Source organism: Candoia aspera, chromosome 4 (genome assembly GCF_035149785.1).
Source record: "Candoia aspera isolate rCanAsp1 chromosome 4, rCanAsp1.hap2, whole genome shotgun sequence".
Classification (NCBI taxonomy): domain Eukaryota; kingdom Metazoa; phylum Chordata; class Lepidosauria; order Squamata; family Boidae; genus Candoia; species Candoia aspera.
In genome coordinates, this window is record NC_086156.1 from 83,271,593 (window position 1) to 83,298,320 (window position 26,728).

General features: G+C 41.6%; 1 protein-coding gene across 2 annotated transcripts; it reads left to right on the plus strand.

Moving 5' to 3' along the window:
• The first annotated feature begins 4,385 nt into the window (after positions 1–4,385).
• On the plus strand, positions 4,386–24,248 carry ABI3 (ABI family member 3). Of its 2 annotated transcripts, XM_063300821.1 has the most exons (9): positions 4,388–4,773; positions 6,706–6,873; positions 11,092–11,268; positions 19,196–19,281; positions 21,460–21,546; positions 22,019–22,083; positions 22,120–22,227; positions 22,968–23,102; positions 23,656–24,248. In XM_063300821.1, exons 1-9 carry the CDS (start codon positions 4,657–4,659, stop codon positions 23,817–23,819), a joined length of 1,107 nt encoding a protein of 368 aa, XP_063156891.1. In that variant the 5' UTR covers positions 4,388–4,656; the 3' UTR covers positions 23,820–24,248. The 2 variants fall into 2 exon arrangements, with proteins under 2 accessions (XP_063156890.1, XP_063156891.1); XM_063300820.1 differs by having other exon boundaries at positions 4,386–4,773; positions 22,019–22,227.
• The last annotated feature ends 2,480 nt before the right edge of the window (positions 24,249–26,728 follow it).

Genomic DNA, 26,728 nt, shown 5'->3' on the forward strand with positions numbered 1-26,728 from the left:
GAGCTTCTGTCACATGCTGCTCTTACTGCATTCAGCAACCAACCACCAACTCCATATTTGTGCAAAGTATAATTCAAGCATATAAACTTTATCTTATACTTTATAAAAATTAACACATTTTCTTTCTCACTTTCAAGTATTTTTGCTGAAGAGTCAAAAGCTGGCCTTCACACTCCTGCCTGGCGTAAAGCCATATTACATTTCCCCAAATGTGTTCATTGTTACCTCTCTTACCCTTTGAATGAGAATTCTTCCAAACACCTTCCCAGGCACAGTTAACAGACTAATTCCTCTGTAGCTTTTGTATTCACTCTTGCTTCCTTTGTCTTTCTTTAAAGGAAGAATATAGGCATTACCCAATTGTCAGACACATAAAAACTTCACACATATGCTAAACAAGTCACATAGCCACCATAAACAAGCCACATTACTATTTTAAAATTTCTCCAGTTCCACCACCTATACTCCAAACCTCACAATTTCCCAGCATTCTTATAGACATGCTTTTCATCCATCCTTCCTTGAACACTAACATATTAACCATTCATTTCTATTCCACTCTTTGACATATTGCTATCCTTATAGCATTCTTTCATTTCAGCATTCATTTCATCCCTTTTATACTCACCAAACAGTCACAATTCTCACTCATTCTTGAGCCCCTGAATGGCCCAATAACGTTTTCTGTATTTTCTCATTTCATTCCCACCTATCCATTCATGTCAACTAAGAGAATATTTTTCTCCTGCCCCAGATCACATTGATTAGAATAACACACAGTTTACTCTAAAACTCATATATGGTTGTTTACTATCATTATTCACTGGATATGCAACTATCATCAAACTGTGGTTTCTTACTTTCATATGCACATACCACTTAGATTACACAATTAATACTTTATAGCATACATGTTAGCCCTTTCATTCATCATTAAACCTACACCTACACTTCCTGCAACCACTCCACTCCACCAGATCACATCACCTTCATTCATGTATCTGGTTCTTCCACTTTCTCTCAGATTCACAGACACAGAGCATATCTTTCTTTCATTTTATCTATCTATCTATCTATCTATCTATCTATCTATCTATCTATCTATCTATCTATCTATCTATCTAATTTTTATCACTGCCCATCTCCCCCACAAGGGGGAGTTATAGTTATTTCCTGCAATTTAACATTGATTACTCTTATATTCCAATCTTCCATGTGCTGTGGTCATCATCAGATGGACCCTTAGATATTGACCTCTGTCCCTATCATAACTTTGGTCAGTTAAGGCCTGCACATAATGCTTTTTATAAGATAGAGAAGGTGCAGTTAAATTACCAGCATTAGTTGTGACTGTGCTACATGCAGCAGTTCCTACCAATGAAAGGGACACTTCCAATCAGTTTGGACACATTTTGGCCAATGTGCCACAATCACAACAAAAGTCCAATTTTATCCCAAGCTTGGTCACACTATTCTATGCAACCTAGGCAGTTTAACCTAAGTCTGCACACCTCCCATATGTGAGGACACATACAATATGTACTGACACACACCCAGGAAGTAAACATATATGTTTTCTTCAGAGTAATTAAGCTGCTTTGGTGCTACCTTCAGTGCACTCAATTCAAACACACTTTTCATCTTCAAGCTTGACCCGAATGGTTCTGGTAAGGTGAAACAGAAACCATCTGAGCAGGACAGTAAGTATAAGGGCTGAAGCTGGTAAAGCAAGAACAAATGATTCTCAGGTGAGACAGAACCATTATGTAAATGTGGAACAGATGTCTCTGACCCTCAAGGCAGAAAAAGAATGGCCAGCTCTCCATTGACTTGAAAAATGTGTGTGTGTGAGTGAAAGAAAACTCTTAGGGTTTAAACCTTAAAGCCATAGGCATCCCAAGCTAGCCATAATGATGGAACAAGACACACATTTAGAGAGATTGCAGTGCAGATCCTGCCCTTATATACTTGTGTCCTGAAGTGTGTGTGTGTGTACACACACATACTGTAGAAATACAGGAATAAAACCAAATACGTGTGCTTGTTCATATTCCTGTACTTCTGTGGTAGGCAGATTTGCTGCATTTATATGTCCTATTTTTGTCTGCAGTGAAGATCCTGAGTCTATGAAGATCCTAGCCATCCTGAGTCTATAAAGATTCTGCTGTTATTGAACATGGGAGTGAGCTTCTGGAGAGTAGATATTTATAGCAATGCCTAATTTGAAGTCTAACAATAACTCCCTCTCCTTTCAGTTTGCAAAGGATGCTTCTTAATCATTCACACATACTCTTTCTCTCAGCAGCTATAATTAATAGACCTGGATGGCTCTGGCCAAAGTTAATTTGAGTTTTGTTGCCAAAAACAAATTATGAATTCTCCAGCTTTACAACTCTGCTATTCATGCTTGAAGCAGAGCCCCTGAAACAGTAGAAGCCTCTGTATGGTGGTGGTGAAGGGAAAAAAAAGTAAGATGGCAGTTGACACCATACAATTGAAGCCTTACTATGTATGCCTCTGCATTAAAATCACTAGGATTTAAATGTGCCTAAGTTTAAGTTTCATTGGCTTTAATGGGTCTAACTTGAATACTGAATCTGTATTCAACTTATCTATTTTCATCCAAGTCTACTCTAACTACATTTAAATCCAGTGCTCTCTTTTTAAAACCCTCCTTCTAAACCTGTGATGGTAGAAAGAGAATTTTGACCTATTAGTCATTGATCTTAGAATTAGGCACATTCTGCTACCCAACCATTTGTAAATGATGACAGGTCTACTCAAAGAAAAGCTCTCAGAATGATGCCTTTCATTCAGCAACAGGAAAAGCAATAATTACAATAACAATGTTTATTTATAGCTTGCCTTTTAACAATGTGCATAACAACCAATTAAACAGACAATTAAAACAGCAGAATGTCAAAGACAACATACAAATCTTTACACAATAGAATCACAAAGTATAACAACATATTAAAAATAAATTAATTTACAGTCAGCGGAACACCAAGACCAATTAAAAATATAGTCCCATACTCTACTAAAATTGCCAATAAACCAATTCAATTAAATAAAAATCCATAAAACAATAAAATGTAAAAGTATACATGTTAACATCCTTGCTAAGGATCAGATTTCACAGCATCACTCATCCACGGTCTGCTTCTTCCACTATACCTTGACTGACGTATTTTTAAACCTTTCTTAAATACATTAAAAATTGTTGTTGTTAGGGTATTCATTGCACATTTTGGGGACCATCTCCCAGAAAGCCTTTTGATCTGAAGAGATTAAGGGGGTACATGACATAGCCCAAAATAATCACCCAAGCAGGGTGGAAATAGGGGAAATAAGAAAATAAAGGTTAAATGGAGCCTTGCATTGCATGGCTCTAAAGACCAAAATCAAATGTTTATATTGGGGCCTTACTCTTAGAAGGAGCCATTGAAAGAATCTGCAGGGCTTAAAGGTACGAGAAAACTGGAGAATGTCCAAGGGAGTGTGAATAGTGCTGTCCTAGTTCCAGATCATCACACTGACAACAAAGGTCTGCATAGTTAAAGCAATGGTGTTCCCCATAGTAACATATGGCTGCGAGAGCTGGACCATAAGGAAAGCTGAGAGGGAAGATAGATGCTTTTGAACTGTGGTGTTGGAGGAAGATTCTGAGAGTGCCTTGGACTGCAAGAAGATCAAACCAGTCCATACTCCAGGAAATAAAGCCAGACTGCTCACTTGAGGGAATGATATTAAAGGCAAAACTGAAGTACTTTGGCCACATAATGAGAAGACAGGACACCCTGGAGAAGATGCTGATGCTGGGGAGAGTGGAAGGCAAAAGGAAGAGGGGCCGACCAAGGGCAAGATGGATAGATGATATTCTAGAGGTGACGGACTCGTCCCTGGGGGAGCTGGGGGTGTTGACGACTGACAGGAAGCCCTGGCGTGGGCTGGTCCATGAAGTCACAAAGAGTCGGAAGCGACTAAACGAATAAACAACAAAAAGTTCCAGATCAAGGGAGACAGGACCAAAGAAGGAAGACTTGCTATGAGCTGCCAGCTCCTTTCCAAATACAAATAAGCTAACAATGGACTTTCTGAGTTTGCTTCAGCTTGGGTTCAGTATTATTCCCATGTTAATGATAATTTGAAGTATATATTGTAAATAATATGGACAGAGGTGAACTTTCAGGAGCTGTAGTAGCAAAAGCATTTAGTTCCCCTAACGAAGCAAGCCTAGTAAATTGTAATGCTGAACTTTGTCCCCTACAACTGTGCAATCAGTAAAACAAGCACCGTTCTAAAAATATTGGTTTCCTCTCTTAACAGTTCTGCCTCCGCCCCTAAACATTTCCTCAGTTCATTCTCATCACTTTTCTTTTCACTAAGGGAATAGATTTTCAAAACGTCTGGCTAGAATGGAGGTGTTTGCGCTCCAGAGATGGATAAAGTGGCATGTTTCTTGGGCACAGTTTGCAATAAATCTCCAGGCATCAGCAGGATATTCTCTTGGTGAGCAAAAGGGGAGGGATCAGCTTTGTCACTGAAGCCAAATCAAGTATCAAATAGTTTCCAGCCAGACTGTTTGAAACCTCTGCTGAGACAGTGTCTGCTGTAAGAAGGAAGTGGTGAATCCAGCAGAAGCTAAGTGGCAACATGTCTGAGTTGCAGCAGCTGATGCAGGACTCTGTGCCCTCTGCGAGGGGTGTTCTACAAGACAACTACAGCAACCTCCTCAAAGTGGCAGATTATTGTGACAGCAACTATGAGCAGGTGAGTTGCAGTAGGAGGGGAATCAAGAACAGCCTTGCCTGGACTAGCACAGAGGGAAACCGTGGGGTATCCTGGCTTGGCAGTGCAACAGCTGGGCTATGCTCTCAGGCTGCTGGACACATTGGCAGTTCCCAGTGGAAAATGGACAAGGTAGCACCTGTATTATCTATAGCATTGCAAGAGATGCTGAAGAACACATTGGGTCTATGTGGGAACTGGCCAATGCAGAGTTGAGGCTCCCATTGGTCTCTGTTGCTAGTATAAATTGTGGGGGCTGGAGATGAGGGAGGAACTGAAACACCTAAAGCAGGGGTGGGAAAATTGTAACTCTACAGCCCTATTTCCGCAACTGATATAGTCTCCAAAATTGCAACCCAAAGTTGCCCTGCCAAAATTTTGTGGCAAATCATGAATTTCAGCAATGCAATGTTTTATTTTTTAAAAAAATAAAAAATAAAGACTAAAATGTGTGTGTTTATCTATTTTGCTTTTACCTGCCCCCACCCCAAAATTAGATAAAGATTTTGGTATTGCCCTTTCTGGTAATATCATTGCCATATCTCTCACAGTTAAAAGATTATGGCTCCTGGATGTCTGCCCCAAACTAATGGATGCCAAGTTGGAGAATGGTGTTGTAGCTAATATTGAACTGGTCAGCTCAAAGGTCTGGCCTGATAGAAGGGAATTTCCTGTGGTCTATAGACCCATAAAGTAGAGCTGAGCATAAATGATCTTTTGAAATTCTCCACCTGTTTGTAGCCATAGAAACTGTATGTGAGAGCAGGAGGGAAAGAGGAATTCTCCAAGCATTTCTCAAGAACTGAACTCTTCCTCTTAGCCATGATGGTAACATTGATACTGCAAGTGTCTATGGGAGCAGTTGTCTCCTGAGGTCTTACCTTCAGATTTAATTGAAGCATGGGAAGCCAGGAGCTCTGCAAACAGACGGAGAAATGATCGTACAAAGAAAGACATGCCTTGGCCAAGTTGTAACTAAATATATAGAGCAATAAGGCCATGCTCTATCCCATAGGCATCTACGGCTAGTCACAATGATGCCAAAATAGTGCAATGGGTGTTGTGATGTCATGACACACAACTTTCATATTCCATTGCAATGTCACACACAGGTATGAAAGGAAAGGGATTTGCATTGCAGCATCAGCATCATTCATCACTCCCCTTCCCCTTGACCCTTCTGTGGAGGTTGGACACATTGTAGAACCAGGTGATCACCCAAACCCTTAGTAAGCCTTATTTGTACTTATATAAATAATGCAGAAAACATGTACAGCATGTTAAATGAACATAGGAATTGTATTTTATTAAGTCAGGTTAGTATTTAGAATTCTAAATTTAGTGTTGGTATGAGCCAGCTACTCTGTAGTACTGGTTGGAAGAGAAATAATAGCTCTCTTCAGATTCATGAGTGCTATGACACAGAATAGGACAAAAACTTATTGTTTTCTTCTCCAGGCAGTAGAACCATTTAATGTTTATCAGACAGGAGAATTCATGTTGGTTGAGTACTGGGAGTCATTAAATAATGAATGGTATTGCACCAATGAGAACACTTCCTAATGATGATTATGGTTTATAGCCTCCCCCAACCTTATGACTTCCAAATGGACTACAACTCTCATAATTTCTATCCAACATAACCAATGGATCTGCAGCCTGGGGTTATGGGAACCCTATTTCAGCCCATCTAAGAACATCGGATTGGGGTAGGCTGGAGACAAAGCTTCACTAGTTTTTCATGTCCTAATGTAAGTTAAAGCCTGGACCATCCAGCTAAAGTTCTGTCCCTCTTCTTGAGTTACCTGCCACATTTGAGGAATAGTCAGCAGGAATTCAACTTTATATGCTTCTGTTGTTCTGATTTCTTGCATAACTGTATCTCTCATCTTCTTGCTCTTTCTTAACTTTTAGGCTCAAGACAAACGAAAAGCCCTAGAGGAAACCATGGCTTTCACAGTTCAGTCATTAGCCAGTGTGACCTATCAAATCAGTAACCTAGCCAGCAACATCCTCAAAATATTTGACTTGCAGACCATTCATCTTCAACAAGTGGAAGCCAAAGTTTGTTCCATTGCACAGGTGAGCAAGAAACCTGCTTCAGCAGACACCATGAAGACACCATATGGAAGATAAATTTGGGATTAGGTCTTCTTTCTGATATTCTGGAACCTTTTCCTTGTCTGTTGGTAGCCTCTATGAATGGCATGAGAAGTCTTGTATGCAGCTGTTGATTCCTCCTGCAACCTCTTCCTATACTGTTAGCTTAGTAAGACAGCTTGCAGCATCCAAGGTAAACCTCCATCTCACTTTTTGTAAGTATCTTTGGTGGCATTGTTGGAAACATCACAGCTGGAGGCCTTGACAAGCTGCTAGACAAACCCAAATTCCCCAGTCTGGTATCTGCTGAATTCAGTCTGGTATCTTCAATCTGGTATCTTCAGAGTTCTCATCTTTCCCATCCACATACCTGCCTAACATGCTTGCCAAGATAGCAAGCAAAAAATATCCTAGCAAAGGAGAAGGCTTGAATCTTTACTTACTTTTTTATTTTATTTTATTTTTCAAATTTCTATCACCACCCATCTCCCCAAAAGGGGACTCCATATTACACATGGATGTATATATGTTAAGTATGAATGCCCAATGGGTCCTCAATCACATGTAATGCAGATAACAGAGAGGCAATGGTAAAATTAACATGTTTTCAACAGGCCCTGGGGCAGGTTATTTTGTGATTCCTCTTGAGATATTTGTTTGTATGCCATATAATTGTATGGCTATTTCCCCAGCATAAGTGGTTTGTTTCCTATTGTTGGATTGGTTTCTGTTGGATTTATTTTTCATCTATTCTATTATATTGTTTATGCTTCAGTGCCTAAACTTGGTTTGGCTTAAGGAAGCCAATAAATAAACTGATTAAATGCAAATCTTCCCTTAGGGGAAAGTGTCCCTCCAAACGTGTCAGACTACAACCCCGTCATCCTCAGCCTTGATGACTGGGAGATCGTAAGAGGTATGACTACATCTGGAAAGATGGGAAGTTGGGGAATATATGGAGAACAGAAGCTGCATTGTCCACATTTTTCTGGGAAGTTCCTTGTTCTCTGAGTCACTGCTAAGCCCACAAAGCAGACACATCCTTGGATTCTAATTTTTTTTGAACCAAAGGATCCCTTTCTCTCTTTCTCCCTTCTCTTCTTACTGAAAATATGTGAAGATGTATGCCTGTTTCCAGCAGATATCAGATCCCTCTTCCTGTTACTGGAGAGACGGAGACCTGCCTGATGGTTTTCCTGTTTCCTAAGAGTAAGAACAAAAACAAAATAAAATAAAACACATGTGATCAGGAAGCATAAATGGAATGGATTAATCATCTGTACTATTTCACTTGCTTTATATTTCCAAAACATTTATCCTTTTATATAACCAAGGGAGGTGCGTGCATATTTGTGTGTGTGTGTGTGTGTGTGTGTGTGTGTTGGGAGAGAATAGTTTCAAGGACCAAACTGTACAGTTTGAGCTTGTTAATGCAGGATCCCAAAATTTGCTCTGCAAAAATTGTGCGTAAATCAGGTATGATTTTCTTCTGGGCCTGTAGGTCATCTTGGACAAAAAGGAAAAAGAAGAGGTTAGTAGAATACATTCCAGCTCATACAAGTATTAGGACAGTGGCTTTTGGCTCTTCTAGGCTTATATGGTTTCTCTCAGATTATCCTCATAATCTGAGGATTGTGCATCTAGATGGTGGTCTTGGCAGCCGAAAATATTTTCTTTCAGTTCAGCAGATAAGAAAAAAGTGAAATATTGAAAAATCAAGGCTGAGTTTCAGCCTAGACTGGAATCTTTTCCTTCCTTTCCAGGCTGAAGCTTTACTTCCTACTTCAGGTGGTATATCAAGCAGAACCACACACAACACTATCATTTGTGCTGGCCAAATAATGTGGTGTGTAATGATAGAACACATCTAGGATTTCTTTTTTCAGTAAGAGGGGAAGCTGGTAGGAGGAGAGGAACTATGAACCAGTCATCTTTGGTTCAAATCAATTAAAACAGCAGATGAGAGAAGTTTCTTTCTACCAAATGAGACCTGGTCCATCCCTCACAGTATTGTTTGCATTGGCTAGCAACAAGTAACTGGGTTTACATATTGCACTGAACCATGCTTTTAAATCACATTTTGCAGAACACATCAAGCCATAAGCCAAACAACAATGGTGAGGTTCACACAACAGCCTTAACCAAACAAATGGCATAATAGTTATTGCAATGTGTGAATATACTCGAGACGCTGTCTAGAGGGCTTCAATTCTCTTTGCCTTACCTGGAGATACTTAGAACAACACCTGGGATGTTCTCACTGGACAATAACTGCTTCCCAATTTCCCTGGTTTGCAATTTGATGCAATTTCATTATCATTTAGCCTCAGATCATGATATAATGGCCAGATTTCAGTCTTAGGTGCTGTTTTGTTATTACTAGAATTCTCTCATTTAATTTTTTCACAGCAATAACTCACATTCATGATCTCAAAATGACCATGAATATACCGTCTTACTTAGGAACTTAAGGGATGTTTTGCTGGATCAGAAACAGGCCAATATTCCTTCTTGTATAGCACCTTTATAAGCAGTAACACTATAGGATCCACCATGGCTGGCTAGCACTGAGAGGGCCAATCTCTGCCTCCCCTAAGTATTGAGATCTCAGCAACCCTCAAAACTTTATTGTGGAACTGAAATATGTAATATGAAGGGAGGGGAGATAATTAAATTCAGGGCAAGTCAAGTAATTCCATGAACTACATTTTATTAATGTTAATGTAAATTAAACCAAATACAGTCTTTGTGCTGGCTCACATACTATATTTGTTTACCTTGCCTCCCAAAAGGGGAGCTTTTGCCCTGAAAATGGTTGAGCATCTACTAGCCTATCACTTATTAATGGACCTGTCTCCATGAGTCATTTCCAACATGCCCACATGCTTTGAGTCCACAGAGCCTGTCATTATCCAGTGCAGTAATTCCAATTATTTTGGTGGGATCTCCAAGTACAGCCTTCTACTCTGGTAAAGGTTATACATCAAGTTGGTGATTTATTAAAAGCTGCTCTTCAGTGGCATCAGAACTTTGGGTTTTTTTTGCCAAATCCCCTGCCTAATATTGTTTTTTTTTTGTGTGTGTGTGCGCCTTCAAGTCAGTGCTCACTCCTGGCAACTGCTTGGACTAGTCTCTGCAGTTTTCTTGGCAAGATTTCAGAAGTGGTTTGCCATTGCCTGCTTCCTAGGGCTGAGAGAGTGTGACTGGCCAAAGGTCACCCAGCTGGCTTCATGCCTAAAGTGGGACTAGAACTCATGGTCTCCTGGTTTCTAGCCTGGTGCCTTAACCACTACACCAAACTGGCTCTCAATATTGGTTATAATTTGTAATATTATTAACATTTTTTCTATGTGTTCCTCTGAAATTTAAACAAAACAATGGATCCTCCGGCATGCAGACAAGCCTTCTCAAATGGGATACTTTCCAAATGTGATGGGACTGCAATCCCCAAAATTCCCAGTCAGTCAGACTGGTCTTCTGAGAGTTGTAGCCTTAATACAATTAATACATTAATACAATTAATACATCAGGATGTAAAGGCTGAGCTAGCAGTAGAAAAGGAAAAAGGAATGGGAGGGAATCGAGCACATGCAAGTTCCCATTCTCCACTGCTGCTTTTGAAGTCATTTTGCCTTGCTCATGGAATTTCACAGCAAATCAAATACGGTCATCCTCCAGTTGTAACCTTTCCTACTGCTGGCTCAGTCCTTTTTTCCCATAAAAATATTATTTAAAAATGAAAAGATGGAATAGCTCACATGTTGGTCTTTACTGTTTACTCCAAAGTTGTGATCAACCAACATGTTGCGTCTATGGAGCTTTATGGCCTGTGTTGAAGTGTACAGATATCACCTGGAATCTGGAGGGGGGGCAGGTGTTGGGGGAGGCTGAATTTTATTTTATTATAGAATTTTTGCAAGTCTTGGGTTCTCCCTAGTCAGTCCATACTGCATACTTCTGCATCCACACTTGCCAAATGAGTTCACTATTTGTGAGAGGAAGACGTCCTAGAAGAGGAAGAGCCAGTATAGCTGATCTAATGATGTGGACTTTGTTCTTCCCTTTATAGCTGAGTCAGCAACAATGATTAGTGCTGCATCTTAGTTCTCTTGGCAAATCAGCTGCTGATGGTTCCTGCCCAGCTTCCCACTGTGTCCTGCAGACAAGGCTCTCCCTTCTCATGATGTCTTTCTGCTGCAGGTGGTAGAAATGCATAAGGAGAAGGTATCCCGGCATGAAATTGGGATGCTGACCATGTGCAAGACATTTCCTCTCTATCAGAAGATCATCTACCCAAAGAGTCTTGAGCCCCTGCAGCCCTATTACAGGAAACCACTGGACTTCAGCAGTTTGGATGACATTGGCCATGGGGTCAAGGTAAGAATGGGACACTCTCTGATTCAAAAAAGAGATGCTTTAGTCCTCTCCTCTGTTAAAGGAAGGCAACCTATAGTAGTGATTCCCAGATTTGAGGACTTCAGTTCCTATTGGCCCTAACAAGTGTAGTCAGTGGCAAAGGATTATGGGAGTTGTAGTCAAACAGCTTTGAAAGTTACACACTTACCCTAGGCTTCTGTGTTATGAAAAAGTCTTAAATGAGAAAGGAACAGAACTGTTGCATCTGTAAAGTAATAGCAACAAGAACACCTGGAGATCTCTACTGAGGAAGTCACTGAATTCTCTATGTGTCAGTCATTCACCTCTTTTCAACCATGATATTGCTTTTCCTGTGAATTGTCATTATTGGTTTATTCAGTTATACCCAGGGCCGCAACTAGGGTCTGTGTCACCCAGGGCAAACATGGATTCCGTGCCCATTTTGGTGCCCCCCTAGCACTCGTTTTGGCTCCCCACCAGTGCGGCGCCTGGGGCACATGCCCCGGTTGCCCCCCCCCTAGTTGCTGCCCTGGTTATACCCAAGGCAAATCTGAATGTACTGTAAAATGACACTGTGGCTGAGTTCATACACTGTACTAAGCTATATTTAATTTAACTAGGGCTGTTGATAAAATGGTTTACAGTCCACAGCTGCATTCACACATGATGCTAAGCCAAAGTAATCAAACCACATTATGTCTTAAAGCAGTGTTTTTCAAACTTGGCAATTTTAGAAATGTGGACTTCAACTTCCAGAATTCTGGGGAATTCTGGGAGTTAAAGTCCACACATCTTAAAGCTGCCAAGTTTGAAAAACAATGTCTTGGATGGATTGTGACCCCATTTCCGTTCTGGCACCTCATTGGGCGTATTCCCATCCTGACACATTTTTCTACAGTCTTTTTTACATATACACTTGAGGGTCATTCCGTCTTTCCCTTAAGCCTGCATTTGCCAGTGCTAAGCTTGATTTGCTATGCAAATCTTTTATGGATTATATTCTAGCAAAATATTGGTTTCTGTCAACCTTACTTTCTGAATCCTTTAAATGGGAAGAATAATAACCCTAGACCTTGAAGAGGCAAACTGCTTCCCTCACCCTCCAACCTGCACAACAGAGACCGCAATTGCATTCTCCAATTTAGTGTTTCCTCTCAGAAAATGTGGAGAGAACATTTATGTGGCCATCAATCCTTTCAGCATATTGAAGAAAATAAGTTGACATCTGGCAGTTCTACATAGAAGAGGACTTGGAATATCAGGTCTATGCCTGATTTAGCATCAGAACTGCTGAGCATTAGCAGAAATAAGGCATCATGTAAATAGCCCTTTTTATTAATAAATTTGGGTGTGCTGACCCACGTGGTGCAGCATGGATGGCTTTGCTCTTGAAAAGAAGAAGGAGATTCTCTCCCCACCCAAGGATTTGATGACTTACATAGATACAGAAAGTCAACAACAGACAATGTGTCTCCAAGCACTTCCTCTGTGGAAAAATGTATGAACTACTAAGCCATTATTCTCTTCCTCCTTCAATGAAGCAACACAAGAGGAAAAAAAAACCAGGCATAATAACGAAAAGTATAAGTATTTAGAACAGCACTAGGCAACTTTTTGGGACATGGAGAATTTGAATCCTGGCATGGATGCTGGCACAAAATGGCTGCTATTGGTAGACATCCCACTTACAAAATGGCTGCTCTGATGGGCATGGCCAATTTAAAAACACCCATTTACAAGAAGAAGAACTTGCTGAAGTGATCCCTCACCAATTCCCCCTACCAAAGATTCCCTACCACCCTAGTTTATCTTTTGCTTTCATCTTGGCAGGTGGACACACTTCCAAACATATCACCTGACTGCAGCCACCCACCATTTTTATTTCTGAAGAAGGTCTTTGGGGCTCCTGTGAAGCTCAGAAGCAGTTTTGGAAAATAAAACGTTAGTTTCCTATAAAATGAAGTCATGAGAGAGGAAGCCTGCTAGGCACCCAGGAATATGCCTGCAGCTGCATTGGTATCCATGGGCAGCAGGCTGCCTCTTCCATCAAATATAAAGAAAACTACAAAGCACTGCTAATGCTAGATACATTCCCCTTTGTGGAAAGTGGTTGTACTCTCAGGAGGCCATTCCTTTCTACGGGCCTGCCTACACCGGCAGGAATTTCCATGGGTTAAAACGGGTTTTGAGGATCCCCACCAACTGTTGAAACTGAGCACTCTACGCTCCTGGTAGAGATGTCATTAATGAAATGAGTTAAGGTGGATGCAAAATACAATAGATGGTATTTAATGGTGCTGGTGGAAGTTTGTTGGATGATCTTGGTATGGAAGAGGTTCTAAATGTTTTATTGTCATAGGAGTTTGCATCAGCCTGATATTGTTTAAGATTTCTATACAGGGTTATCAATAATTAATGATTTCTTGAAATAAGGAGCAGGGGGCAAATTTCAGCCATGAAATTTTGAAGACTATATATTTATTTATTTGTTTGTTTTGTTTGTTTGTTTTCTATCCCTTTATTATTTTTATAAATAACTCAAGGTGGTGAACATACCAATATTCCTTCCTCCTCCTATTTTCCCCACAACAATAACCCTGTGAGGTATGATTGACCTTCAAAAGCTATTAATCCTCCCTACACATTTCTATCTATCTCAAACGTTTCTTCTCTTTCCTTCTCCCACAAGTAAGAGTACAATTCTAAATCAGGCACACAGCGCTCACAAATGTTGTGGCCCAAATAGGCACCCAAGTTAAAATATAAGCTGTCCTTTCTTCCTCCCCATTTTGCAAACTACCTTAAAGAAAAAGGTGGGGTTGTGCTCAGAACTGGGGCCAGGCAGTGAGACTGATCTTGAAACCACGCGTGCCTGAAACTGATGAGACAGACGTTTCAAACAGAGAGGAAGCACGGCACAATCTTTTTCTTCCCACGCTGCTCTCTCATTTCCCAGTAGTGTTGTCATCACTTGAAAGTCTGCTTCCACTGAAAGGGCCTTGTGGCATTTTAGCTAGCCTTTGCTGAGAAGCAGCTTCAATGCTGCAAGCAGAGCAGTTGGGGAAAGACACGATTCAGTCTGACAAAAAGGCATCTCTGTGTCACTATAGTTACATGCCACTAAGATGGAAAGGGCCATCAAAGCAGGTGCAAGCGTGTCAGTGGCTCAGGAGATAATGCCAACCTATGACAAGCCAAACAGGTGACAACCCCTGTTGCCATATTTACACAGCTAAGCAGTGCTTGTACAGTTGCATTAACTGGAGCCAATTTCAGAAAGGCAGAGTCACATTTTAGCAAACCACTGTATACTTTCAAACAGGGAAGAGATATTTTATTTATGACATGTATAAATCATGCCATTTACCAGCAGGCCTGTGCAAAGCAGCCCTGATTCAATTTGAACTGGAGACCTGAGATTCAAATAGGTCATGATGCGATTTGAATTTGTAGCTCAAGGTCTGAAGGCCAGTTTGGTCTAGTGGTGAAGGTACCAGGCTAGAAACCATAAGTTCTAGTCCCACCTTAGGCATAAAGGCCAGCTGGGTGACCTTGGGCCAGTCATTCTCTCTCAGCCCAACTCACCTCACAGGGTGGTTGTTGTGGGGAAAATAGGAGGAGGAAGGTTAGGTATGTTCCCTGCCTTATGTATAAAAATAAAAGCAGGATAAAAAAAAATCTTTAAAAAAACAGTTTGACTTGGGCTGCTTTGAGAGATAGCAGAGACGAGCAGCACATCATCACCCAAATTGCCCACAAAGCGACTAAATGCTCATCCTCTCACCCCACTTACTACAACTTGAGGACCTCTTGCTAACTAGTTTTTAAGGGACATGTTCACATGATGTTGCCTCAGGCAAGCTACAGTTACCGTGGGATCTTCCAGGGTAGAAGTGGCATATTCCTTCTTCTCCCAAAGCAAAACTTGCCACATGGAGACTCTAGAGTACCTCACTGTTGAGTCTGGGAATAACACAGTCAGTTCAACTCCTCTTGGCTGGGTAAATCCCATTGGGGGAGAGGGGCGGTAATATAACTCGAATGAATGAATGAATGAAGAATGAATGAATGAATGAAATCAATCTTCTGCCCCTTCCCCTCATTCAGTCACTGGACCCTGCATCTCTATGGCCATTGGACTTGGCCTGAGAAAGAACCACATACTCACTTCCACAGATGCTTTTCCTGTGCCCCCCGCCCGCTTGATGGTGGTTTCAGCCACCGGAGTGAATCTGTGCCACAAAACAATTATTGATATACTCATGAAACGTGCATTCCCAAAAGAGAGATTGCTGTGAAAAAGAGGTCAATGGGGCTCCTTTCAGTAACATCCTCCCAGCAGTGGGGTTATTTTTAATCTGAACAGAACAAAAAATCTTGGATTGTTTTCCCCCAGCTGGTGTAGGTGGGATATTACTTAGTGGGACAGCAATTTTTCCTTGGGTTGGACTTGCTTATTATTTGCAATACTTTACTTAGCTTGGACATATTTTCTCTCACAGTGTTTCTCACATACTAACTTCCCTTGTTCCTTTGAATGGTTTAATAGAAGACTCACTTGCAATGTAATTAATGTTCATGTTCATTTGGTAGGCTAATGAAACCTTAAAGAAAGGGCAAGGGCTCTAACTTAGCGTGAAGGAAGATGCACCTGAGAAAGAGGGGGGAACCAGAGTTTTATCCACTGTGGTCAGATGACAAGAATTTTCTCAGGAAAGAAGTGAAAGGGGAAGCAGGAGGGAATTGATGCAGAGAAACAAAAATGATCCTTGCTAAGGAAATCAATGCCAGTCAAAGCTAACTTTTTTGAGCAGGGTCATGCTCACTGTGGTCTCATGCAGGCTTGGTTAGAATATTTCAGAAGTAAAAGTAAATAATGGTCTTGAATGCAAGCAGAGGAAACAACAAGGCATTTGGAGCTACAATACTTCAAAGTTAGTTTAAAAGAGAACATGGGGGAGGGAGGGGGGAATTGCCTGGCTGCTCTGGAAGAAGCACCTGAAATCCCACAAACTCTACCCTTCCTGCCACTTGTTCTGGAGAGTGATGGATGGTGGGTTTTTTCCCACCAGTAAGTGATGCTGGCTGGGAGTAAAAAAGACTACAGGGAATTCACCAGTCATGGCCCTGAAGCTGTTCCACTTTACAAAGGGTGCAGACAGCAAAATTGGCCAGTCTCCTTACTGAAGTGTAGTAAAGCTTGTCCATGAGGACAACACAACTGATGTCAGTGCAATTTTCTGCTGACTCTAAAGGAGGAAGGAACACTAAAGTAGCAGTCTGGATAAGCCCTAAGCTGTGCTGATCTAATGCAGAAACTGTTCCACTAAATAAAAGTATTTCAAGATTGTTTAAAAAGTAAACTCTTACATTTCCAATTGTTTTTCTGGAGTGCCAGGTTTGGTTAACACTGAAGTATGATCACCAACTTGCCCTTGTGGGTTGGTATAGCTTTGCTACCTCTGGCCACTGGGTTTTGTGGAATGCCAAGAGAATTGGCATCGTAGGGTGGACAGCTTGGCCTCTCATAGGAAGGAGCCCTTATCATAGGCTTGACTTGGTTGCGTGGCTTGCTGGCCACGATCTAAGTTAGCAGAGGCAGCTGAAGCAGGCTGGCACAGTGAGAGAAAATGCCACAGAAATAGGCAGCCAGGGAGAAAGAGGCTGCCACACAAAAACTGGGAACTGTAGGCTTGCCACTCCTTGGTCTTAAAAACAACAAACATTTAGGGCAGCACCTTTAAGTGCTAGCTTGGCACCTGTTGTCTCATTGTTGAGATGTACTTTATATACTTAGTCATTCAAAATTTAAACCTAAGATGTGACTTAAATGTGTGTACTGGACAATCAGTCTTGAGACAATATTGTAAGTGCTGAGAGCCAAATTGAATTTTGACTTGTGCTGTCAAGATCAGGACATTGCATACAAGAGAAAGCAGGCTTAGGATCTCAGAGCTGAGAAAACAAATGAAGCCAAAAGCAATGTTAGCTTACCACCGCAAAAAAGCGTGGCATTGAGTCTAATGAGGTGACAAATCTTATTTGCTGCCAGCTATCTGTATCTGAGACGGCTTCACACTGTTCAGCTGTCCCTCCCAGCATTCTCCATATATGGAAGTAAACTTGCAAAATTGCATATTGACTGTAATAACCCCAGAAGCAGTACAAAAGCCATTGGGTCTGTGATGTGTGTCAAAAGTCTGCAAAGTGCTCTGAAGCCAATTGATTTGATTTGTCACTTCAAAGCTGCTTAGAATTGCAAATTTACTTCAGTGGGGTGATTTGATCCAATTATCTCAAAGCTTTGTGCATCCCTATTTATTAGGCACAGGGATGCAGGGAGTAGGGGACAGTGAATGATAATAAATATTAAAACTTCTCCTTAAAAAAATAGTGCCGGGCAGCAGGGCTGCAACTAGGGTCTGTGTCACCTGGGGCAAACATGGATTCCACACCCATTTTGGCGCCCCCCCCCGCACTCATTTTGGTGCCCCCCAGCGCTCATTTTGGTGCCCCCCCCAGCGCAGCACCCGGGGCACATGCCCAGGTTGCCCCTCCCTGGTTGCGGCCCTGCTGGGCAGGGAAATTGTTCTAATTTTTTTGTTTTTGTCCTACCATTTCTCATTTGAATCAGTGAAAGGGAATTTCTTTTAGTTTTTTTTTTTCCAAAGGGGTGGGGGAGAATTCAGAGAAATTCTTATGAGTGCAGCATGTTAGTCTTGGGTGTATTTAATGGGCATGCGCATTCTGTTTTACTGTGCAATCAGCTCTCCAGTGGTTTTGGGTCTACTGGCTTGCTGTCCTAGAGGGAGACATCATGAAGGAACGCTTCCCATACCCTCATCTCAGCACTATGGGGGAATTCAAGAAACGATTAGAGGATTTCTCCCTCCCCAGAGAAGTTCAGAGAAATCATCCATCCAATTTCTCTGCCTATGAACTGGGTAGAGAATGTCAAAAGGCCATTCGTGCTCCACTGTAAATAAACCAATATGGACGCAGCAGAACAGAGGGGTGATGGTAGTGCCCATGAATGAGGCCATGCCTGCACTTGGCACTTAACCATGGCACATTCATTCATTGACAACAGCAATACTCTCAGTGGGAGCTTCTGTTCAGAGAGATCCTGTGGCTGGTCTTCTTTGCCTTGTGCATATTAACGGAACATTTCCCCGTGGGGACAGGCTGATGAATGTGGATGCACATGAGATGGAAGGTATTGGAAGAAAAATAATGTATGGAGCAGACTTCTGCGTTGAAGAGCAGTGACACCATTTGGAAGCAGAATTTGAGGAGAGATTGAGGATCCGGTATCTTGGAGAAAAGCCTGCACTTGTATATTTATAAACAAAGCAAAGTACTGGACCCTCAAAAACATTCCTTCAGAAATCTCATGGGTTTATTGGTGAGGAAGGTCTCCCTCCTGCACCTTCTTCTACCAATGATGTTTTGAAAGCTGCTTTCCCACTTGCACTGAAATTCTGTGATAATTGGTGGGGGTGGGGTGGGGACATTCCATGAACATAAGAGCCCCATCTTAATCATCCCAAATGCCTCCTGGCTTTTAACAGATCCTTACAGAGGCACCACAGCTTTCTAGCGGCTTCCTGGCAGTTCAGCAATATCAGTCTTTCGGCCTAGAAATTCTGAAAACTTTGCACTGGCCACAAAGAAACCCATCACCTGAGTAGTGCTGGCTGTAGAATTTCTCCCTTCTTGGAGTAGCAGGGGCACATTACTATGCGAAACACTCTGATTCTTCTTTATGTGTGTTTCTGAAATGCAGGATACCTTGGCAAGCTCTTGGCAAAAAGAGGGACAGCACAAAATATGTGATGAAACAGCCGTTGCTTTGGAAGATGACTGTGTGCTGCATTGACTTGTTCTTGCAGACTTTTCATCTTGTACTTCTAATCTCTCTCTTTAGGATCAAAGCACACAGCTGGCCAAAACAGGGACTCTGTCCCGGCGGTCAATCAAGTCCTCGGCTGGGCAGTCATCTGGAAATCTTGGGTGAGAGTGTATCAATTAACAGCAGGACCAAGCAAAGAAACCACCCCTGTGTTAAGGCTACTATGGCCACCTATCCTACCCACAGAGGACAATTATCTATTGGACAATGTGTTCTATAAATTATCAGATCCAATTTAAAGACAAAGCAGTATAAGGAGAGCAGTCAGGGAACTTTGTAGTGAGCAACCCGGCAGCAGATCCCAGCAACATCTGCAAGATGTTAACATCAGCAAGATGATGCAAGCCCTGCCCCTTTTGAACATGTGGGTGACAAGAGGCAGAACTTGTATCCCACTGCTCCGTCCGCCATCTTACCAATTTTCAACCCTTGCCTGCAGATGCCTCTAGCAGATAAGCATCTGGGCAGTCTCTATGATGAGTAGCTGCACTGCTGTCTAAATTATGATTTCTTCAAAATTTGTACATAAATGAGAACATGTGCAAATACAATGTAAATGTGTGCCTTATCTTCTTTATTGGTGAACACCTGCACTGTGGGACAGTCAAGACTATGTCTTAAAAGACTGGGCTGCATTGGTATCCCCACCAATTCAAAGGGTATATAAATTATTTCAATTAGAACTATATAATTTGTAGTTTGAAAATTAATTAGGCACTACTTTAAAGATAATTTAAATTATGTTTAACAGGCATCACCAGGCCAAGTGATGCTTTGGATTAAAAAAAATGGGTTGCATTAGTCAGAAGTAGAATAACAGTTTTAAGATCTTGCTGCCCCTCCTCAAAATGATAAGATTAGAAGTATTGATGTTATATTCTCTCTTATCAGCCCCTTTTCTGGTAGCTAGGATTGTAGGCATGAGGATGGGTGGGTATGATATTCTTCTGTCATTTACTCAGAGGACCAGTTGTTTATATACAATTAAAACTTTATTTAAGAATGTTGATGAAGATTCTTTATTTAAGAATAGTGATGTCTAAGCAGATACTAGTTGTAAGTGGTTTGGGGTTTTAAGTACAGAACTCTCACGTTGTGCCCAGTTAAGCTTTTATTTACTTTAATAGTGTATGTAACTTTATTGTTTCAGTACAAGGCTATGAACCTAAAGATTTGCACAATCCTAATAAAAAGTGCAGTTGGCTGTGGCTTCATAGAAGAGGCATTCTTCTTTTCCTTCTCAGTGCCTGGAACAGGAAGAAATCCTTCTTCTAAGACACAGCCTTCTGCAGCTTGTAGTTTGCTGCTATGCATACCCCTGGCATCCACCAGAGTGGGGCAAGTGACATCATACATATTGTCATGTAATTGTGCAAATAATATACTTGACCCGAGCCCTGATTGGTGAGTTATGGTGTGCTGCACCCACAGGCATCCAGTAGAAACCATGATGACATCCTGATGACAGACATCGTGCACAGTAGAAAGGAAGGATGTTGTTTCTGCATCACAAAGATTAAACAATATGCTATTGCATAAGTTTTTAAGGATCGTGGTCCGCTTCATCATATGCATGGATTTGAGCGAGCCATTACTAAAGGTGGGGAAGGAAAGATGTATAACGGGGAGATTAGAAACAGTGAATTTGTCAGCACCTGATCATTCGAGCATTCACACATACGCAGTCAAGAGTCTATAATGTCATAGTATCATAGAGTTGGAAAGGACCTCAGAGGTCATCTAGTCAAATGCTCAGTGCAGGATCTATTAAAGTTTTCCTCACTGCCTTGGATCTCTCATCCAGCATTCCATGGAAAGACTGGTTGTATGTGAAACGGCGGGCTCTGATCCGTGAAAGCTTATGTGATAATAAAATGATCTAGAGGGCATCACCAGAGTCTCTGCTGTTCATTCTGACACTGATGTGATTGACTGTGGTTATTAAATGACTCATCTATTTCTGTTATACAAACCACTCAGTCAAAATGCAAGAATTCTCAGGTCTTTGAGCTCTGGTAGACATTTTTTTTTTTTTGCAAATGAGGATTTTGTGGGGAAGAGATGCTTTAAAAAGCAGCCTCCAAGAGTCAAATGGAATGTGATGATGATGTCAGAAATGAATGTTTTTGTGGGCTGGAATTTGTACAATTAGGGTATTAATATATGAAACTATCATTTTAATAACCTTTAAAGCTTACTTTTAAAATACAACTCTTAAAAGAGAGTTGCATTGATGCAGGTGTGGAAAATCCAAATATGACTTTTTTCTTTTATTTTAGAAGAAGCCACTGGGTCCTGGAAGCGATACAGCCACCATTCATCCCAGAAGGCCAACTCTCATCAGCTTCATCTTTGTCATCCATGAGGTACCTTTTGTAAGAACCCCCAAGCACAAAAGAGATGTAAAGAACAACCTCAGGGGGAAAGTGATTACTATTACAAGTGATTACACATAATTGAAAAATAAGATTTTGTGCTACAGGAAATTTAAGAAAACTTGTAGAGTCAAAGATCTTTTGTTATTCCACACTGAAAAAAGCAAAGAATTGTTCTAAAGCATGTGGAACATTTTGCAGCACACATGACAATTGTCATTTCATTATTTTGGAGCACTTCCCAAATTCCCCATTATGGTGATAGGTAGATGATAGAGATAATAGTCTCTGTATAGCACCTCTACCTTGTACCTTTATTACAATTTAGAGGTGCTGTACAGAAACTATTATCTCTATCTTTATTAAATGAATACAAATCTATCTTTGATCTGTAGACAAGAATATAGTCCTTAAATGCTTCCCAAATGTTCATCTGAAACTTTTCCTTATTTAAATGTCACAGCAGCCTCCCAGAAGCTTTGAACAGCACAAGTATGAAAGGACCTTCTGAACCAGACCCTCCTCCTCCTCCTCCTCCTCCTCCTCCTCCTCCTCCTCCTCCACCACCACCACAAGCAGCAGCAGATTTTCTTCTCCCTCCTCAAACAGATATTTTGCCACCTCCTCCTGTTCAAGCAGATGATGTTCTTCCTCTGCCTTACCCTGAGCCAGGTGAGAGCTTTTCAAACCACTAGGAAAATAAATCAAAGTATCTCAATCCATTAATAAGTTGGCATATGCCACCCATCGGTAAAACATCAGCTAGGAAGCAAGTGAGCAGTATCCAGTGTTCTTGGGAAAGGTACAGGTAGTCCTCACTTAATGACTACAATTGGAACTGGAATTTCGGTTGCTAAGCGAAGCAGTCTTAAATGAATCTGATCCAAATTTACGACCTTTTTTGCAGCGGTTGTTAAGTGAATCACCACAGGCATTAAGCAAAACACATGGTTTTTAAGTGAGTCACACAGTTCCCCAGTGATTTTGCTTGCCAGAAGCCAGCTAGGAAGGTCAATAATGGTGATCACGTGACCACAGGACTCTGCGACAGTCATAAATGTGAACTGGTTGCCAAGTGCCCAAATTGTGATCACGTGACTGCAGGGACACTGCAATGGTCGCAAGTGTGGAGATTGGCCATAAGTTTTTTTTTTCAGCACCGTCTTAAGTCTGAACTGTCACTAAACGAATGGTTGTTAAGTGAGGACTAGCTGTATGGCTAGCAGATAGTGACTGGGTTCATAAATTACACGAAGCTATAAAGTGATTTGTTTGATTGACTTATGTGAACCCAATCACTCATGGTTTATTTAGCAAACCATGGCTTGGCATAAGTGCCCAACTGCAGAACACCAAGCAGATGAGACAGCTGACTTGCTTGTTTGTGAAGCAGCCACCATATTTGTTCGCAGATCTTGATTTTCCAACTTGTCCTCTACCACCAACCCTGGACATCTCTAATTGTGGTCAGCTGAAGCCTCCCCTTCTGCCTCCTCCACCACCTCCAGAGAAATTGCCATGGGCCCCAGACACTTTTCTGGAGAAAGGTACCTTAGTAAAAATGTGAGAACTGCTGAAAGCTGTTTCAGCTCTGCATGGAGCTGAACATACCCTAGAGGTTGCCATTGAAATGCCAAGACACCAAAAACACCCAGAAGGCATTTCTGTTGCCATGCTCACATTACTCCCTGCTGGTAATGGTTTGTTATGCAGCACACAGGACAAAGCCCAATCTAGACATTAAAAGATACTTCTCAGCTCATCAGCTGAGAATGAAGTGATGCTTCCTCAAAACTCCTATTAAGGGCAATGAAGCTTGGGGTAGAGATCTTCGGAGTAGGACTATCTTCCATATTAATTAGCATAAGCAATCTTTTCCATCCTGCCACTTTTAATAGCAGCCAGTCTATGCTCTCCTATCCTGTTTGCCTCAATGAACTTGACTGTGGCAGCCAGTGGCATAAGCTGTGTATACTTGATTGCACCCCCCACCCCCCACACATCCTCTCTACCGCCCCTCGGGTCACCTTAAGGCTGTAGATAATTGACTTTTTATTAGTTCCATTATCTGGCTCTATTTTTCCCTTCTTTTGTTTTCAGTTGTGACTCTCTACCCTTATGTTCAGCAGAAGGAGAACGAACTCTCATTTACAGAAGGGGCTGTTATTTACGTGACACGGAAGTACTCAAATGGCTGGTATGAGGGAGTGACAAGTGATGCAGAGGGGTTGTTCCCAGGGAACTATGCTGAACCTTTGCACTGAAGGAGGCAGAATGGAAGAGGAAAGAAGACAGAATTTTAACACAGCCAAAGCTTTGAGGAGGGTATGGAGAGCTCCTCTTTGCATGTCCTCATTTAAGTTGCCAAGACATCAGTACTTCCCTGACTTACTAAGTTAGGCTAAAGTCAAGCTAGTGAAGGGGAGGTGTCAAGAGTACAAGGGAAGCTTCCCTAAATCCACTGCAACGTAAATATAGGATTTATGGTTCCTCTTCCTCCTCAGTGCTCCACAGAGCTGAAAAGCTTGCCCAGCAGCTAATAAGGAGCCCATCAGTGGCAATTTCTATCCTTACAAAAATAGTGATTACCTAGGCTGCTGGGGTCTGGTACGCCAGAAGCCCATGTCTGATGAGTATGACAAATAAATAAATGAATCCAGCAACAAACTTTCTACTACATGTATAGAAAATAAACATACCGTAAAGTATACTGAAGTATACTGTCCTTTTTCAATATGCCAGCAGGTGGTGCTATTCTGCAGTTTAATCCCATAGCAGCAGCACTGGATGGCCCATCTGTGCCCACCCCGAAACCCCATTTGCACCCCAAAAATCATACCACCTATTTCAGCAGCAAACAATTGAGAAATGACAGCATGATTTCCTGCAGTTTTTCAGAAGGCGGTGAGTGGGAGGGGGGCAGTCAGAATATAAAAAGTAAAATTAAATTCTCTGGGTTGAGCACAACTCCTGATAACTTTGTGGATATAGCTATGCAGATTTCTTGGTAGCAATATGGAAGGGGATGGCCACTGCTGCCTTCTAGGATGTCTTTTGACTTCCCAATATAGCCTAGAGCTGGTGGTTTCCCAACCAAGGATTAAGCAGGCCCAACCTGGCTTAGCCCAGGCAAGGCCAGACAAGCACTGTCATCTGCTGTTCAGACAGACAGAAGTTGAGTACATTTCTTAAGGTTCAGATAGTTCCCCAAACCTCCCAACCACGCCAAGTCACACCATCAGCATGTTATCATCCTGCCATTGGCTACTTTTTAAAGAAATGTTGCTTTATAGGCTGGGAAATGTGTAGAACATTAGGAGGATGTGATCTTGTCTTACTATAAAGCACTTCCTGACTTGTGACTGAGGAGTAACAAAATGATTCCCCACTGTATGACTTATTGGAGGGAGCTTCAAACACACATTTGTTCTAATTGGAATTATGTAACTTAATTTCTCCAAGGATGGTGCTTCATGGCGTAGATACATCTGTCTCCCATTCAGCTCTCGGGAATGTCTGTCTCAACAAACTCTGCGGAGTTCAACCAGAGCTGCACCTGACAGCCAACAGAGACATTTTTTCTCTCTCCCCCTAAACTAAGCTCTGAGTGGTCTCAGTCTGAATGTTGCACCCCATTTTAATGACACTCCAGCATCTATCCTTGCTTGCCATGATAGGTGGTTATGTGCACCCTCAAAACTCCCAACTTTTCTCCACCTTTTAATTCCCTTTTGATTCCCTTAAGAGGAAACCCCGTCAAGGGAAAAAGAGCTGAGGGATAACGGAGATGAACAACCACCCATCATTCTTCTATCAAAGGAGAGAGTGAAGCTAATTTATGAGAAAAATAGCAGTTCACACAGGAGGCAGTGGTAGGAGAAAGAGGAGAAAGCCGTCCCATTGCTAGAGTCTTCACACATCCAAGACTTTAGAAACACAGGAACCATGAACAAGACACCTGAATATACTTTATAAGCAATTATGTCAGCTGAGTATACAAAAGACAACTTAACATTGAAATATTTGCTAGGTATCTTTCTTGTGTGTGTGCTTATAAAAGAGTTGCCATGGCTTTAAGTTCCAAAAAGAACAAGCAGAAAGGGGGAGTACAACACAAAAGAATATTGGAACATTGCGGAGAATACAGATCAAGGGAGGATTACAAAGGCTTTTTTTTTTTAAAGAAACCTTTTAAAAGAAAAGATGGGCAGACAGACATAGATTGCTGGTTTGGTTATGGAATCTGAGGTGGCAAGCACATTTCAAGCCAAGGAGAAGTACATGCTGGTTATTTGGGGGACAACACCTTGGGAGAGAAGAGTCAAATGCTCAATTATAATAAATGGAAATTATTCTGGCAGGAATACAGGTGTATCTACAGTAATAAATTCAGGTGCAACCTGCTCCAGTGTTGCACAGAGAAATGGCATAATCTGTGTATCTTATGATTCAGCATCCACTGTTGCAGTTTAGCACATAACTGTTGTGTGTCGGTGGGGTAAACTATAGTTTGTCTGGATGAAAATGTTGCACTAACTTTCTAACCTTGGTCCCCATAGCTCCTTAATGCCACTAATCTCATATTGATCAATTCAGTTCCTTTTCCTGAGCAAAACATGAAATGTGTGCAATTTAGAAATATTTAGCAGTGACTATATTATCAAACTCTCCAAATCATTTTGAGGAAGCCATGCATGGATAAGCTGATAAAAGAGGTGAGATCTTTTATGTTTTAAAAATGTTGTCTGTGATGCACCATGGGGTTCACTCAGCCTGGACATCTTGTTAACAAGCTGGGAAGTCTGCAAGTTACTTTTTCCATAAGACCCCTTCTCTCTGTCCCCCTGCCTCCAATTTATTGGAACCGCTGAGCTGCTGAGCTTGCCAATTGGAAGGTCGGCGATTCAAACCCGCGTGACGGGGTGAGCTCCCGTTGCTAGTCCCAGCTCCTGCCAACCTAGCAGTTCGAAAACATGCAAATGTGAGTAGATTAATAGGTACCGCTTCGGCGGGCAGGTAACGGCGTTCCATGTAGTCATGCCGGCCACATGACCACAGAAGTGTCTACGGACAAACGCCGGCTCTTCGGCTTTGAAACGGAGATGAGCACCGCCCCCTAGAGTCGGACACGACTGGACTTAATGTCAAGGGAAACCTTTACCTTTACTATATG